At 29.5% G+C, this 17,753-nt stretch overlaps 1 protein-coding gene across 1 annotated transcript in view; it reads left to right on the top strand.

The window, feature by feature from the left end:
* LOC117175135 overlaps positions 1 to 17,753 on the top strand; it is a 38,972-nt gene that overhangs the window by 20,535 nt on the left and 684 nt on the right. Inside the window, exons 2-3 of the mRNA XM_033364714.1 lie at positions 7,746 to 8,052; positions 12,553 to 12,862. Of these exons, the coding sequence (XP_033220605.1) occupies positions 8,010 to 8,052; positions 12,553 to 12,862 (353 nt within the window). The 5' untranslated portion in view covers positions 7,746 to 8,009. The remainder of the gene's footprint in view (positions 1 to 7,745; positions 8,053 to 12,552; positions 12,863 to 17,753) is intronic.

Below are 17,753 nucleotides of genomic sequence, written 5' to 3'. Positions count from 1 at the left end.
AGCAACTAAGAGAAAAATTTTAGCGGCCTGCAAAGCTTCGGGAAAAGTTTTGATTGTGACTCAGTCACCAAAATCTTGGGGTCGCGGAAAGTTAGCTACAGAATTTGGTGCATCAGAGCACCAGTATCGAAAATCTCAAAAACTTGTTACTGCCCATGATAGTTTAGCGAGTCCGAATCCAAAACCGGAAAAACATAATACCCTCCAGTTGAAGCTCCTGTTGTGGCCTTCTATAAAGATGATGCGAGCAGTCTTTTTCCCTAGGAATTAAATATTTTATTTCAGTAAAGAAAATAGATGGCACTCGTGAACGCTTTTAGAAAGGATTACTATTAGGCAATATTTCTGAACTGTATGAGCGTGTTAATGAACTGCATCCTGATGTAAAAATTAAATATATAAATTTTCACAGTTTAGACCAAAACATTGTGTATTTGTAGGTTCTTCTGTCACTCACAATTTTTGTATTTGCGTCCACCACGAAAACGGGAAACTGAAGCTTGATAATATCAATCTCGACAAAGTAAAAACAATACAGATTTACATATTACCAACCATAATAATGGTTTAGTCACGATCATGTGTATCACTCTTATGGCTAGCTGTCATTTTGACGAATGCAAGGAATTTCCAGAAGCAAGTGTTATCAAAAATATTTTGCCACAAATTTTAAATGATCACTGTATTGATAAAGTTGAGTTTCAGACCTGTCAATAACTTGAAAGAATCAGGCTGTTGACCGAGGTAGCCAAGCATTACTTTTTCGAAGTGCTTATTAATGCTGTATTAAAACTAAAAGCGCATGATTTTGTTGCAAAAAAACAGTCATTGTTTCTTCAATACTTGAAGAAGAAATTGATTGAAGGACAATTTCTTGTCCAGTTTGATTTCGCGAAAAAAATTAACTTTTGCAGCTCGGAACGCCACACGTCCTTTTCATTGGAATAATGGCCAAGTAAGTATTTCCACAGAAGTTATTTATTGCATAGCAGATGATCGACTGAAACATCGCAGCATGGCCATATTATTGGACGCTCTGACCCATAATTCTATGCTCGTACACGCAGTTCAGAAAATAATTATTAATTCCTTGGAGAATGATTTTGAACTTTAGCAGATATTTTACTTTTCTGACGAAGCAGCGCAACATTTCAAAAACAAGTTCAACTTTTTCAATCTCCGCTTTCATAAGGGATATTTTAGAAATGAAGAAGAGTGGCACTTCCACGCTACCGGCTAAGGGAAAAGGGCTTTGTGATGGAATTGATAAATACTGGAAGAAACTTGTTGCACACGCTAGTCTACAATCCTCTTCAAAATATCAAATTGTGACAGCACAAGCGTTATACTAGGAATGGCCGTTGACAAACTCTAAGGAAACCATCATAATGATTAGCTTTAAAGAAAGTCATGCTGTAAATGCAGAAGCATTTAAAGGTAGAATCGATTCTGTGGTGACAATACCAGGTATTTTAAAGTACCATTTAGTGATTACAACCGTAGACGGAATACATCTTGAGTTTAAACGCTATTACTTAGAGGAAAAAACTTGTTTGTTTCCGAAAAATCAAAAAATAAAGAAGGGTTAACAAGAAAAGAGCAAGTAAGCAAATGTAAGATATTTGTAGAGTTTATTCAGACTATGCTCTTGGGTGTACGTATTGCCGGTTGAATGTAAGGTTAGCGGCACATTAGACCTGTCAGTATTCGTACTCGAGCAGACTGGAAGTTCAATTCTTAACTGACACTATGGGTAAAAGTACCTCAACAAAATTTTCAGCTCGAATTAACCGTACTGAATTCGAGAAAATGGAACACGTGTCGACTTTTACCAGCAATTGACATCATTAACTAGAGGTAAAGTGGTTTAGTGTAGAGCGGTAAACGTCGGCATACCAGTGCTTCCACATCAAGCTACAAATTTACCCCCACCATACCTACCGTTTGGGAACCGCAAAACAGAAGGTGCATGGCCACTGTAAGTTCGCGTGTAAGCCGAAAATGCACGACTCGAACTTCGGTTTTCTTAGGTTTTCTGATGCACGAAGATTGCCGATCTGAAAGCTTAGGAAAACTTCCGTAGTTTTCTATTTATATCTCGATCCCCATTTAAAATAAATGAATTAAATTGGCGATTTTAATGTATACCCAACTATGCAAAATATGACAGAAGATGAATTTACCAAAATAGTTCATCCAAACAAGATTTACTATTTAGTTGTTATTCAATTTTAAAAGGACACCTAGTTTTTGTTTTATATGTAAAAAACAGCATTAAAAATAGAGAAATTAAATTTATTGACAAACTACACAGACTAAAAAAATAAAAAGGCAAGATTTGTTCACCCAAAAAATTGTACATTTAAAAATGATTTACGAAGTAATAATAACACAAGCTACAATAAGATTTTAAATGATACAATTGTTCGCTTAAGTTATATCTGCAAATTTTCTTTGAGCCACTTTACGCTAAGATGCATATTTTTAGTTTAAATTGTAACAAACAACATTAAAATTAAACAAATAAAATTGACAAAAAAACGGCACAAGTAGCAATGCAACGTTTCATAAGAAAATTGTTGTTTTTTTTCATTTGATATATTATGAATGATGAATATTATTACATAAGGTATATTTTAAATTGCAATAATATAAATTGTTAGAAATGATATCCTTTTAATGGTCGTTAGGAATAAAAATTAGCGCAAAATAAGGAGTAAATATTAAAGCAAACAAGAAAAATAAAATGTGTACATTCTTTAGCAATATCTAAATAAGCAGTACCAGCTCCAACTGCAAAAATAAATATATTATGCATTTCTTATAATAGCGTATTATTATGCATTTCTTATAATAAACGTATTTTCTAACAATTGCAATAATTTTGTATCAGAAAACTCGCAATTTCATCAAAATACAAGGGTTTCCTATCAAATTGTTGAATTTTCTAGCCAAAGAGAAGATTTTTTATATAAAACATTTGAATTCAAACCTTAGAATTGAAATTTGAAACTCAAAAGTTACTTTACAACCAAATAAATGTAAGTAATCCCCTCCCTAAACGCTTGAGTACAATCCTCTCAATTGACTGTCAAAACTTCAGGGGCGTCCTTACAAAACTTGATAACCGGCGACAATCAGTTATAATTTGTTCTTACAATATTATCGTTTTTTCTGAGACGTACTTAAATGAAGGGATAAATCCAGTGGAACAAGTATTGATGAGATACGACATGTTCAGAATAGATTGTAATGTGTTAACCAGTGACTGTCAAAGTGGTGGCGGTGTTATGATAGCGGCGGATCAGGGCTTAGGGTTATCGAATACGTTGATATATGCTCGGAACTAGAAGACTTTTCCTTCGTTTTTCTAAGAGCAGCTTTTAGCACATTTAGCGATTTTAACATACCCTATGCTTCCTGAAACGCCGATCCTGATCTCGGATACAGCTGTGTACCTGTAGAAATGCAACAATCACACATTGTAAACACGATCTCGGACACGTGAGATTATCAAACCTTAGTTCAAATAAATGATCAAATTAATTTTCATGGCCGATTATTAGATTTAGTTTTAACCAAAGGGAAAACAGACGCTGTAGAAATAGCAATAGATCACCTCCTACCTATTGACAACTACCATCTTCCCCTGATCCTAGCAAAAACTGTAAGGATTGCTATCAATGAAGTTCGTTTAGAAAATGACACACATACATTGCCATCGAACACTTTGTGCCCAATAAGATTTGTAAATCATCGAAATATCCATACTTGTTCAGTGGATAGCTCAAACGGATGATAACAGCGAAGAAGATTGCTCAACTTAAGAATAAGCAAACGCGAACTAAGATCAATTATCAACGGTTTTCTTATATAAGGGACCATGATGTAAACGTCTCGCTGTCTCGTATTAAAAAGAATACCTCGCCGATACTGAAAGATTAAATATATTGAACTCGAAAACTTTTTGGAAATACACGACCACCATGCGCGAAAGCGCTGGTATTCCAATTTCCATTTTGGAATCTTTTTTCAAATCGGTTTACTCGACGCCAATTAACAATGCGCCAAATTTTAGTTTCGGCTCCCTTCCTCCTGAAGTCCTGCTGCACCACATTTTTACAATCACTGTTCCCTTTCTTTAATAAGTCACTTGCAGAAGGCCATTTTCAGCTTGAGTGGAAAAAGGGTATCATCACTCCCATTCTCAAAAACAGGAACCGTAACGAGGTCAAAAACTATCCACCCATAAACATACCTGGTCACGAGAAATGCATCGAAATTCAAAAACTAACTTGCCCGAAAAACATTGAATTTTTGCTGAAAAAACTGCTCTTAGAGTTCGCCTCACTGGTATGGCAACCTACCCATTGCAACTACGTCAAAATACTTGAACACGTAAAATAGATTTCTACTATTTGTGGCTAGACCAAAGGGTATGCCGAGGAATAGACAAAATGACGGCTACCCAGTGGGCACAAAATTTGGCGACGTCTTTACGACATCGTTACGACATATTTACGACAACTTTACGACATCGTATGTTAATGTCGTTATGATGTCTTTACGATATTGTAAATAAGTCCTATGATATGACGATGTCCTTACGATATCGTAAAGACACCGAAACGACACGGACATAGGATGTCGTAAAGTTGTCGTAAAGATGTCGTAACGATGTCGTAAAGTCGTCGCCAAATTTTGTGCGAGGAACTAGACTATTTTGAAACCTTAGCAACTCGATTCAGAAATGCAATGCGAAAAATCACATACTATGCCGACAACAATGTGGCCTAAACATAATCTTTATTATAATGCAAGGACTTAATTTGAAGCTAATTTAGTTTGTAACAAAAGGGTATTGTGCGTACACTATTCAATCAATAACTAAATATTTCAATTGTTTAAGAAAATTATTTAACTTAAACTGAAAGAAAAATTACTTGTTTACAAAGTAGTTAACTTTCAACTCAGTACTAGAGTTTTATTAAACAAAAAAATTAATTCTCATCGAAAAATATAATGGATGTTATTTCAAATAAAAAGGATTTTATCCCCCATAGGCAATAGTTCAATGTAACAAAAAATATCAATTTTGGTTTAATAGTTGAATTCTGAACTAGGAAAGATCAACTTTCAATTAAGCATATCCATTTTTAGTCAAAAATTGATTTTAATTATTCTGGCTGAAATTTTAATTTTCAGCCAGAAAGATGAATTTTCAACTGAAAATATTTTAAATTTAACATAAAGTAATTTAGTTCAACCAACAAGAAATACTAATTTTCAACAAAGAAGTTAAATTCTGAATTGGAAAATAGCATTTTTTAATGGAAAATATTATATTTTAAACCAATAATGGAATATTTACATTTTCTGTTGCAAAAATTCTATTTCAATAAGAAAAAAGAATTTTCAACCAAATCTGTAAATTTTTTAGCTGCAGATATCAATTTTTACTAAAATTATAAATCATCAACAACAACAAAATATATTTTTAACAAAGTACTTTTGCTTTCACCAAGAAAAAAAGTGATTCACAAAGAAACATGTAATATAGTTGATACTCCGAAAATTAAAATTTAATTAAAAATAGTTCAAATAAAAAAAAATCCAATTAAAAAAAACGGTTGAAATCCTATAAAAAACAGATTCATTTTTCACTAAAAACGATGAGATTTTTACCAAACTAGTTCGAAATAGTTCAAAGAACGTGCCTGAATTTTAAACCAAAAAAAGTATAATTAAATTCACGTTTAAAAAAATAATTTAGAATTAAAAGAAACGATTCTTCGACAAAACATTTATAATTTCATCCAAAAGAAGTAAATTTTGGACTGAAGGAAATTTAAAGAAAGAAAAAATAGTTCAGTATTTAAAGGAGCGTTTAAATATGTTATTAAAAAATAAAATAATTTATTCCTTTAATTAATCTTATTGAAAAGATTGGTTCCCTCAGTGTAATTATGGCGTCTTTAATTGAGAGATAGATTTAACCTTAAACTTGCACTATAGGTAAAAAATACCCTAACCAATTTTTGAGCTCGAATTAACCGTACAAAAAATCTTTACAAAATAATTAAATTTTCAACGACAGAGATCAATTTTAGCCTAAAAATCTAAATTTTTAGCAGAAAGAATTTTGTTTGCAAGCAAAAAAAGTTGTATCTTCAAGAGAAACGTAAACTTTCAATTTAGAATAAAATAGTTACTCTCTCGACTAAAACGTGAATTTTTAACGGATCGGTTGAAATTTTCACCAAAAATACTCATTTTTCCAATAAAAATGGAGCAGTTACTTTTTCGGTTGAAAATTGAAAATTTTTATAAAAAGTTGATTTTTTGAACAAAAACAATAATTTTTTCAATAAATATAAAATAGTTCAAATTTTCAGTTAGAAGAATTAATTTATGATGTAAAGACATACATTATGAGTAAAAATAGAATAATTGAATTTGCAACTTGAAAAATTAATTTGTTACTAAAAGAAAAACAATTTTTAAGAAAATAGTTTAATTTTTAAGTGAGAAAATTTATTTCTAAATAAATGCATAACTCTTTCAAAAATTAAAGTTTAACGAAGTAATTGAATTTATCCCAAAAGTAGCAGTACTTTAAAATTTATTTTAAGCAAGGAATTCGATCAAATTGATAGGCATTCCAGATACATTAATATGAATTCCAGATAAATTAATTACAATTCAGAGTAAATTCCGAAAAATTCAAGTAAATCCAAAAGAAATTAAATTAATTTAAAAAGCTCGATTGAAGTTCATTGATTTCAATAAAATAGGAATTAATTTTGATGAATTAAAAGGAATTTAGGATACTTTTATAAAACTCATATGAATTCGATTGAACTAAAGGAAATTTACGAAATAATTTTTTTTAAATTAAATTGATTGAAACTGCAATTAACAGAAATAATAGAAAATTCATCAGAACGTAAGTGCATTAAATAGCATCATAGTTAGATTTTCAATAAGAAAAGAGAAATTTTCTAAAAAAAAAATCATTTTTAATATAGTTGAATTTTCAACTAAAAAGTTAGTTTTTAACCAAGGTAATTGTTTGGTTAGCATAATGGATCTTCAACTGTAAAAAGATGATTTTTTATCAAACAGTTTAATTTTTAACCAAGAAGATGAATTTTCGAAGGAGAAAGTTAATTTTGCTTTAAAGAAGTAGATTTGTTGACAAAATATTCAAACTTTTTACCAAAAATATAAATTTTCAAGTAATATTATGAATCTTTAACCAAAGAAAATAAATTGTGGACAAAGTATTGGAATTTCGATTTATCACAAAAATTGTGTAATTTTTAACCAAAGACATTAATTTTTCACCAAAATAACAAGTCTACAAAAAAAGGTACATTTTTAAGGTTGTAGTTAAATTTTCAGCAAGAAAGGCGAGTTTTTAACAAAAAACAATAAGTTTTCTGGATTAATGAAAAAAAATCTCTTACAACATACATGAGGTTTCTCCCAAATAGTTGAATTTTCAAGTAAAAAATATAAAGTTTTCAGCAAAAGTGGAATATTTACATTTTCAATTAAAGCATATAAATTTCTACCAAAATTTTTTTTCTCAAAAAAATAGCTGAATCTTTAACCAAGAAACATTTTCTAAAAAATTGTTTAATTTTTAACCCGAAAAATATACAAAAAGGTTTTAAGAACAAGTAACTTAAAAAATTCTTGGAATTTGAAATTATACTTGAAAAAAATTTTTTTTCAAACAGAGTTAATGATCTGCAAACAAATCCGTGATAAGAAAAAGCACCTACCAGACACTCGTTTTCTATTCATGATGAAAAAAACTTTAAATGGAAACAATGTCATCGCCTTCAAGTCCTGCTTTTTTGCAAGGTCATTTCCTCAAAACTTAAATATATAAATAACCAAAAATCAGTATCTCGGCATTAGCACAAGAAAAAAGTACAATTTATTTTTCATGTTTAAAGTACCACTTTTAGATTTTTCTGGATAAATTTTGAATTCCGACCATGATGAAGTTCTTAATCTTTTTTTTGGCGGCACTTCAAGTCGGTGAGTATAAGTGCACAACTTCAATTCATCAGAAGAATTTTCTGAATTATCATCCACAAATTGCTGTAGGCATTTCTTGGTAATTTTTAACCATTCTTATTTTAAAGACAAAATTTTTCTAGTAGAAATATTAACTATTGAAAGTTTTTTACTAATAATTTAGTTATTCTATTTCTGGTTTAAAATTGTATCTTATTGAGTCTAGAATGCAATGTTTTTGTAATAAATTATTTTTCAGGTTTTAAAATTCCTATTTTATTTTTTATGAATAATAATAATAACTTTCTTGTTTAAAAATTAAACTATTATAATAACAAAAGCTTGTTTTTGAAAATTCATTTTTTTAACTGCAAATATAACTAAGCTGTTTCTCCTCGTCTTCCAAACATCGATATGACTTCGAAGTTTCAAGAAAAGTTTCCTTATTAACTTATTCTGGTCTTATGGTCTAATTTAAAACAAACAAAAAACTATGGTAGTTGTTAAAAAATCGTTATATTTTCAAAATTTGGCTCTCACTGCGGGCGTTCATCAGAAAAACATTCCTTCTCTAAAATACAAAGTATGTTTCTTTTTATCTACAATTAATTAAAAACTTGATTATAATAACGAATTAGAAACAAAAAACTTTTTTATTTGAAATAGGCAGAACAAGTGCACTGTATCTGCCCGCGGAGTGGCAGTAAAATAGAACTTTATTGTACTGTGACGAGCGGCACGTAAAGTGACAGCAAGGAGGAAGAAGTGAGTGAGAAGTGAAATAAAAGAGTGTGAAGAATTAATTTAAAAACTAAGTTTAAGTACAAGTGGATTTTTGACTTCTAACGTCCCTCCACGCGCGTGCGTATACGGTACAGTCAAGTGTTGTTTTACAGAAAAATAGCTATGATTCTGCCTATTTCAGATAAAGTATCGTATGCACCACGGCAGTAAAATTCTGTTATACTTTGCTGCCTAGGTACATAATCTACTATTCTGTTATTATCTCTCATTTAAATACGTAGTCAAAAGTTACATTGGATTGTCAAAAAACTTTCCAAAAATTAATGTTCAATAATTTTAAACGTGTTTAAAAACATATGAGGCATTTTAAAATGGTGAAACCTCTGAAAGAGAAGATTCAAAACAATTAAAAATTGAATGTCTTCATATTTAATTAAGACAGCATTTAAATATCATAACTGAGCAAAACAAGCCACTGAACTTGACAATGACATTGACATAAATGCTAACAGATAATACTAAATGGACGATAACGAACAAGACGAATTTTCAAATAATTACAGGTGAAAAATATCGCACTGAAGCTCAAAGGACTTAAAATTGTGAATTGGATTTAGTTTAGTTTGAATTTAGAGGTCTTATCAAATGAGGACATATCTAAAAAGGCGTACTGATTTTTTATTTTAAAACACTAAGGATATATTTGACAATAATTTTACACCGTTTTTTTTGGAGAAAAGATTTATTAATGTTAAAGTCATGTCAAACATTATCACTAAATAATTCTCAAGTTAATAATTTTGTTAGAAAATCAATTTTTTATAAAAGCAAAGATTAAAATCTACAAAAAGACGTAATATTATTTTTTTGTAGTATTTTTTAAAAAATTGCGAATTTCTAGGAACATTTATAAATACCTTTGTATGAAATTTTAAGAAAACCCCTATTGAAACAGATACATATAGATGTAGGTGAAAAGTCCGCCGATAGTCATAAGCCTCCAAATTTGTACAGGTGCTTATTTTTAAATTGATCTGAAAGTTTGACATATGTAAATAAAGTCTAATCCTTCAGGTATTTGAAATTGGAAGGAGAAAAAGTTTTTGATTATTCAGCGAAGAGCAGTATACCAGTAATAAATTATTAAGCACGGTACAGTTCACATTCCGCCACTACCTTCATTTTAGTCTTGCGGGTCTGGACTGGTAGCTTTAACGAAAATCCGCAAGGGCGCGACGTGCCGCCTTTCGCGCAACAGCAATGACGCGTCGAGTGTTTAAGACAGCAGTCCAAACGTAACGAAGCATAATTAACTGGAGCAGAGACTACCATGACTAACATGGCGGTTCTTTCAAAGCGAAGCTCTTCCATTGCTGCGTTCCGGCTGAAGTTAAAAAAAAATTAATATTCCACAAATGTTTGGCAATTTAAGTTACAAAAATTCATGCATCATTAAGCGTAGGATATTTTCCCCACTAAATCTTAGGTAAATTTGAGCACTTTTAAATATTTCAAAAAATTTTATGGAGGTTTCCGTAAATAATAAATCTTTTGAAAAACTTTTAGGAAATGTTTCACAAATTTTAGGGAGTTTGTTTAATATTCAATCACGGATGTATTATGACTTATACACCTGTCGACTAAACGTTTAATTAAGAGCATGTGATACTTTGAAAATAATCGATATTACTAGTTTTCGGTTCCCGCGGCTTTGTTCTTAAAATAATAAATATTTTTTCTTACAAATTTCGGACATGATAGCGAACATACTGACAAACGTCCCCGCACACTTATTTTTTAGATAATTCCAGAAAATTTTATTTTTCTAAATTTGATGAATTCGTGTGGTGCTCAAGAATTAGTATCGATTTTTCCAGTGTTAGATTCGACCGGGTTTTTTCCTGCAATAATAAATATTTTTTCTTTTAAATCTAGGACATGATAGCCAACATGCTAACAAACACTAATGCTTTTGTAAAAAATATTTGGAAATTTTAAGATGATTCAATAAATAATATTAATATATCGATAACACAATCTTTAGTTTCTCTTGAAGTTATTTCTATTTTTGAAAATATTTTGTTAGATTTGACTTTGAAATGCATAAAAGAAAAATTAAATTTACATCGTAACTTAACTGAAATATCAAAAATCGAAATCTTAGTAGCAGCTAGGACTTGCTTTTAATAATACAGTGTTTTCATTTAACAATAAATTTTACAACCGTCAGGTTGTCTGATGGATTCTTCATTGTTGCCCATTGTTTGAAATTTAGTTATTGAAGATATAAAAAACAGAGCATTTCAAAAATTATATTTTACACCAATTTTATATAAGTGATATTTTGATGATATTTTCTTAATTATACCAAACAACTGAATTTTAGATGTAGTGAATATTTTCAAAAGAATTGATAATTCTAAACAGTTCACCTACGAAATTGAAAATAATAATTCTTTAAATTTTTCAGATTTGGTAGTTAGAAAAACGTTAATTAAAGGTTTAATAGACAGTTGTATTAAATAAAGTAATGTTAAATTATTAAAAGAAAGTTTAGATGATTTAAAAGTTACGTTATTACAGGATAATTATCAACTTCCGTTAATATAAAGTGTTATAAAAGAAAGAATTCACGAAACTTACAATAGTTCACACAAAAATAATAAGCGTTACCTTATGTTTAAACTCGTTCTGAAAGACTAAGACGTTCTTTGAACAAATTTAAAATTAACGTTTATTTAAAAAATAACCACACTTTAGATAATTTTCTTTTGATTGAAAAAGATTTAGAAAAGGTTGAAAATTTATCAGGTGTTGTATACTTAATAAAATGCACTGGTTACCATGGAGTTTAAATCGGTGAAACAGGCAGAAGATTAAGAACTAGAGTTGACGGGCATAAGATGATTTGTGAAATTAAAATTTAGACACTAGTTTGTCTTAACACTCCTGGAATTTCAATAACTTCTTTAATTTTAATTTTAATCACATTACAATTTTAACAAGGGAACGAAACAGTTACAAACGTAACAGTTATTTATTCTGTTTTTCTAAAATTCAATATATCTTCAAATAATCTTCAGACTGAAGTATTAAATATAAACTGTGTGTGTCAATGCATTTTAAATTAAATTTATTATTTCAACATAAAAAATTTAATAAATTAAATTCAACTATCAATTTTACATCCTTCGAGCTTTGAGCCTTGTTTTGTCATGATACTTATATACTGTTCTAATTAAATATAAAGAAATGTAATTTTTCATTGTTTTGGAGCCTCTTTTATAGAGGGTCAATATTCCAAAAATGACTTGCATGTTTTTTAAGACGTTTAAAATGATTAAACATTAATTGTTTGGAACTTGTTTAAGAATTAAATGTAACTTTTGACTACGTATTTAAATGACAGGTAATAAGAAATATAATGCTTATAATTTAGTTTATTAATTAATTATATATAGAAAGAAAAACCTTTGTATTTTAAAGAAGGAATTTTTCCTGATGAAGGCACGCAGTGAGAGTCGAAACATTGAAAATATAAAAAAAATTTTAACAACTAAAATCATTTTTTGTTTGTTTTACAATTTAAAATATTGAAAAAGGCAACATTGGAATTTGTCCAATTGGTAATTCGTTAAGCTGTGAAAACAGAAGATCGGCACGTTTTCTTAAGAAATTCTACACGTTGACTTGTGGATGACCCCTAATTGAAAAGCTTTTTTTAATAGAGCATAAAAAGCTTATATTCCTAATATAATTTTCTTCTTACATTCCCAGTATTCTCAGATAGCTCTAATTCTGATAAGCCCCCGAAACCCCCAAAAAACTTGGTTGACGACAAAACGGCTTTACGGGAAGGTTTTGGTATGACGGAAGAAGAAATGAAAGCACCATGTAACAAAGTTACTGACGAAAAAACTAGGACGACAAACATCGCAACAGCTTTTATGGAACTTTCAATTGCTCAACAGTCCGAAAATCCCCCAAAAGCTGATGATTCAACGTATGACAGAAAAGTTATCCAAGCAGCGCTACCATGTGCACCGGCCAATGTAGTTAACAAGAAAGTGGACCTCATTAAGCAAGGGTAAGTTTGTTTAATGTTTCACACACAAATTTCACAATATATTTTTAGATGAAGTGTTTTCCTCTGCGCATGCCATTTTCTCTCCTACTGTCCTTCCCATCAGTGCCCTCAATTTTGGGAACATTTTTAACGACGCTTGCCTCATGCCCGGACTCCTAATTGGTTCCGATTGGTGCGCTGATTTGGAATTAAATAAATATTCAAATTTAATATTTATGGTAAGTAATGATTAGGAAATCCATAAGAAGTGATTTCTTAATCCTGAAATAAGATTTTGGAGTGACAGATACGAAAAAATTCGATTTGAATGAAAAAGACTTTATGAATTATGAATTTATAACAAGAAATAATTTTTTGTATCACAATTAATTATTTTGTGTCTGTCAAGTTTCTAAATAAAATTTCTTTTTATTTTCGACAATGTCACTTAAAATGAAATCGCTTAAATGACAAAATGTTGATTAAGAATGTTGTTTTACCGGAACTCAGAATTAATCAAGTTTTTTGCAAGCGCAGTTGGAAAAGTTCCCAAATTTAGGAGCACCGCTTCCCATACTTAGCCAGTTATCTGCTGAGGGTGAGCTTCACTGCTAAATTAGCCTGCGCACCGGTATGCATGATTTATGCCGATCGCGCATACTGATGCGCAAGCGGTGGAATCCACCCCGTGTAGACTTGTGTCACAACTCCCGACTGTTTTGATTGGCTTGGATTAAACCGGAAACAGAAGTAAATGAGGACCAAGATAACACGAAATATAAACATATGAAAACTGTATGAACCCAGTGGGCACAAAATTTTGCGACGTATTTACGACATCGTTACGACATCTTTACGACAACTTTACGACATCATATGTTCATGTCGTTTCGGTGTCTGCGATATCATAAAGACATCGTCAGACCATACGACTCATTTACGATATCGTAAAGACACCTTAACGACATGGCCATATGATGTCGTAAAGTTGTCGTAAAGTTGTCGTAAAGTTGTCGTAAAGATGTCGTAACGATGTCGTAACGATGTCGTAAAGACGTCGCTAATTTTTGTGCCTAATGGGAACTGTATAAACTATTTAAAAATATAAATAATAAAATAAAAGACTATATTATTTGGAATAAAAGAGCTACTGCCTTTATTTGAAAATTCAGGTATTTTGATGAAAATTTATCTAGGTTATTAAATAATCGTTTTTTAGATAAAAAAATGTTTTCAATTACAAATTTAACTGTTCCATTTTTAGTTCAAAATTGATCTTTTTTATCTGAAAATTCTTATATTTTTCTTAAATTAGTCTTTTATAGTAGAATATTAATCTTCTTGGTTACAATATTTGGTTGAAAACTCGGTCTTTGTTTGATTAAAAATTAATTTTCTTCAAATGTAAGTTTAATAATTTAATTATTGCTTTTGTTAAAAATTTGTGTCTTTGGATAGAAATTGACATATTTTGATAAAAATTCGTCTTGTTTCTATAAAAATATTTTTTTAAATTGAATTTTTAACTATTTCCTGTTTTATTAAAATTTTACATTTTAAAAATGTAACTATTTTGTTGGAAATTCATATACATATTTAGTTCTAAGTGTGTTTTTTATTAGTAAAGCATTAATATTCTTGATTAAAAATGTATTTCCTTGCTTGAAAATTCAACAATTTTGAGGAAAATCCATTTCTCATGGTTGGAAATAATCTCCATAACTAAAAATTAAAGTGTTTAATGTTTGGTTCAAAATTAATCTTTTTTGAGATAATATGTCAACCATTTGGTTGAAAATTGATATATTTTGTAGAAAATTATTGTTCGTGGTTAAAAATTGATCTTTTTTATAGAAAATTCGTCGTTTTTTTTGTAGAAAATCAATCTTCTTAGTCTATTCGTATTTTGGTTTAAAAGTTATCTTTTTTGGTTAAGAAGTTAACTATTTGATTAACAAGTAATTTGTTCTAGAAATTTAGTTCTAGGCGTCATTATTGATCATTTTTATTGAACCTGTGTCTTTTTGGGTGGAAAATTTTTCTTTTTGATTCAAAACTCATTCATGGTTAAAAATTAATTTTTTATTGAAAATTTACTACTTCCCATTTGGTTTAAAATATAAAATTTACCTTATTTTCAATTGAAAATTCACTTTCTAGGTAGAAAATGAATGTTTTTGTTTGAAGATTCATTATTTTAGTAGGAAATTATTTGAAAATTCATCTTTGTTAGTTACAAATTCACGCACTTTGTTGAAAAATCGTCTTTTTGGTAAACAAAGTTTTGTTCCGGAAATTTTTTCCTGTTTCTAAACACCACCAAACACGATTTATCAGTGTTTTGTCATTTAAAACCAAATTAACTTTTCTGTTCCCTGTATAATAGTCGCATATCAGACGTATATCTTTTAATTGAAGCATTCAACTTGAATAGGGAACAAACTTTTGCGCCCTTTACGAGGATTTCTGGTTCCGGACTAATCGCGAGGTGCAGTGACAGGTCTGTGTGGGCCTATGTGAGTTGGTCCTATGTATGGTACAGGCAAAGTATATAATCCAGACATTAAATATAATTCGTAGGCATTATATATAATGCCTGGCCACTTCAGGCCAAGTATATAATCGAATACTTATTTTAAAATTTGCTTTGGCAATATATATAATTCCTAGGCATTATATATAATGCCTGGCCACTTTAGGCCAAGTATATATTCGAATACTTATTTTAAAATTTGCCTTGGCAATATATATAATTCCTAGGCATTATATATAATGCCTGGCCACTTTAGGCCAAGTATATAATCGAATACTTATTTTAAAATTTGCCACGGCAATATATATAATTCCTAGGCATTGTATATAGAGCCTGACCACTTTAGGCCAAGAATATAATCGAATACTTATTTTAAAATTCTCCTGGGCAATATCTATAATCCCTAGGCAATATATATAATGCCTAGCCACTTCATGAAAGTATATAATCGAATGTTTATTTTAAAGTTTGCCTAGGCAATGTATATAATCCCTAGGAATTATGTATAATTCCCAGCACGAGATGGTCAAAGTACATAATTTTTGTCTTTAATATAATGATGTAGTTAAAGAAGGTGATTAGAAATTGATGATTATTTATATAATTCAACAATTTTTACTCGCTGTTTATTACAATATGGTATTTTGATTGCATGGTAAGGAATCACTACGTAGCCACTGTCCTCAGTGACATCATTTTTTCTTGCTGAATTTTATAAACGGTCAGAAAATTCGGTTTACATGCAGCAAACTACGATTTGAAAATGGGTAATTTTATAAAAAAAATATTGAATAGAATAATCAATTTTTAACTTAAAATTTCCTTCAGATTTTGAGTATTTACGAAAATTAAAATCTAATACAATTTTCAAAATATTCTTTACAAACGACTTCTTAAAAATCATTTTAGCAATTTTTTTATTTAACGACAAAGTTCTTTTTTTTTTTATAATTTTTAAAAATGCCAATTTTTAAAAGTTTTTAGATTTACAAAAAAGGCATTAAAGCAGTGCAAGAATAGTGTATCCACATTTGTACCTGTAAAAATTAGACTTTTGATTTTTGGCGGTCGAAATCCTCTTCCTTATTTCTAAATTTGTTTGTTTTAGGAAAAAATTAATTCCATTTTTTTTTCAAATAGGTTAACATTAACTAGTGCCACCGAGCTTTCGAAATTATGATGGGGTTTTTTAATGAAAAAATCTTGGTTTTCAGAAAAATAAAAGAAAATATGTACATTTTATTAATTTGTTGTAAATCAAAGCTTGACCGCCTCTTAATGAATGTGAAAGGAATAATTATTGTATTGTGTCCGGAAATGCTCCACAAGATGCAAAATATCATTTTTATGTAAATAATGTTGTTTACCTTGAATAATACTGTTTCTAAACTAAATTAGTATTTCACGATGTACAGGATAAAAACATTTTTAAATTAATAAACATTGTTGAAACAATTGACAAATGGCCGGAAAAATTACTTTTATAATTTTTATATTGTGTCCTTAACTTGAAAAAAACTCGGAAAAATGGTTTAAACGAAAAAAATTGTTCAAATAATTAGTTTACAAATATTTTAAGTTTAAAATATTATTATTGAAATTCATCGAGTGTATCATTTATCCCGAACAATGATGACTTTTTACTTTTTGAAGGTGAGAAAAAAAGTGTTTAAACAAACAACAATTGTGTCGAAAATAATAATTAGTGAAAAAAGAATCGTATAAATGAGACTTTTTGTGACTTCTAGAAAAAGTTTCCAGTTTATCAAAAAAATACAATTTATTTTGGAAAAAGCAAATAATTAAACAAAAGTAATTTTTTAGGGATTTGCAAAGTTGAGCTGATTAAAATCCATATATTTGATATGAAGTGAATTGAACAATCTGTCCTACGTATCGTGTCTTTACAGAACGTAAAAAAGTGAAATTTTACTATTTCTAATAAAATAACAAAGTTCCTCAAAAGGCTATCCCAAGAAGTTACAGGTGAATAGTCTTTTCGTTCTCCTAAAAAAATTTTTGCATAACGGTTAGCTTCTTCTGGACCCCGATCATTCAATTGATGTTGGATTAGGACTAATATCAACTGGATGCGATTGCACAATTTTTTAAACAATACCTGGATAATTTATGAAATTAACAATTCCATGTCAGATCTTGAAGTTTAACATGTATTTATAAGAAAAAATACGTTTTTTTTTAAATTTTATTAAGAATCTTCAATATTAGGTGAATCAAGTTGAAACTTGAAGTAAGTATTACCTTAAACTGCGTAAAAAGTGGACAAAATTTTGAATATTCAAGACCCAGACCGCATTATTTGAAGACAATATTATTTAAAATAAATCTCAATTGCATAAACAATTATGTTTGTCTACT

This window comes from Belonocnema kinseyi, chromosome 6, assembly GCF_010883055.1.
Source record: "Belonocnema kinseyi isolate 2016_QV_RU_SX_M_011 chromosome 6, B_treatae_v1, whole genome shotgun sequence".
NCBI lineage: Eukaryota > Metazoa > Arthropoda > Insecta > Hymenoptera > Cynipidae > Belonocnema > Belonocnema kinseyi.
The sequence above is the reverse complement of the archived record's forward strand: the minus strand, read 5'-3'. Positions and strand labels throughout refer to the sequence as shown.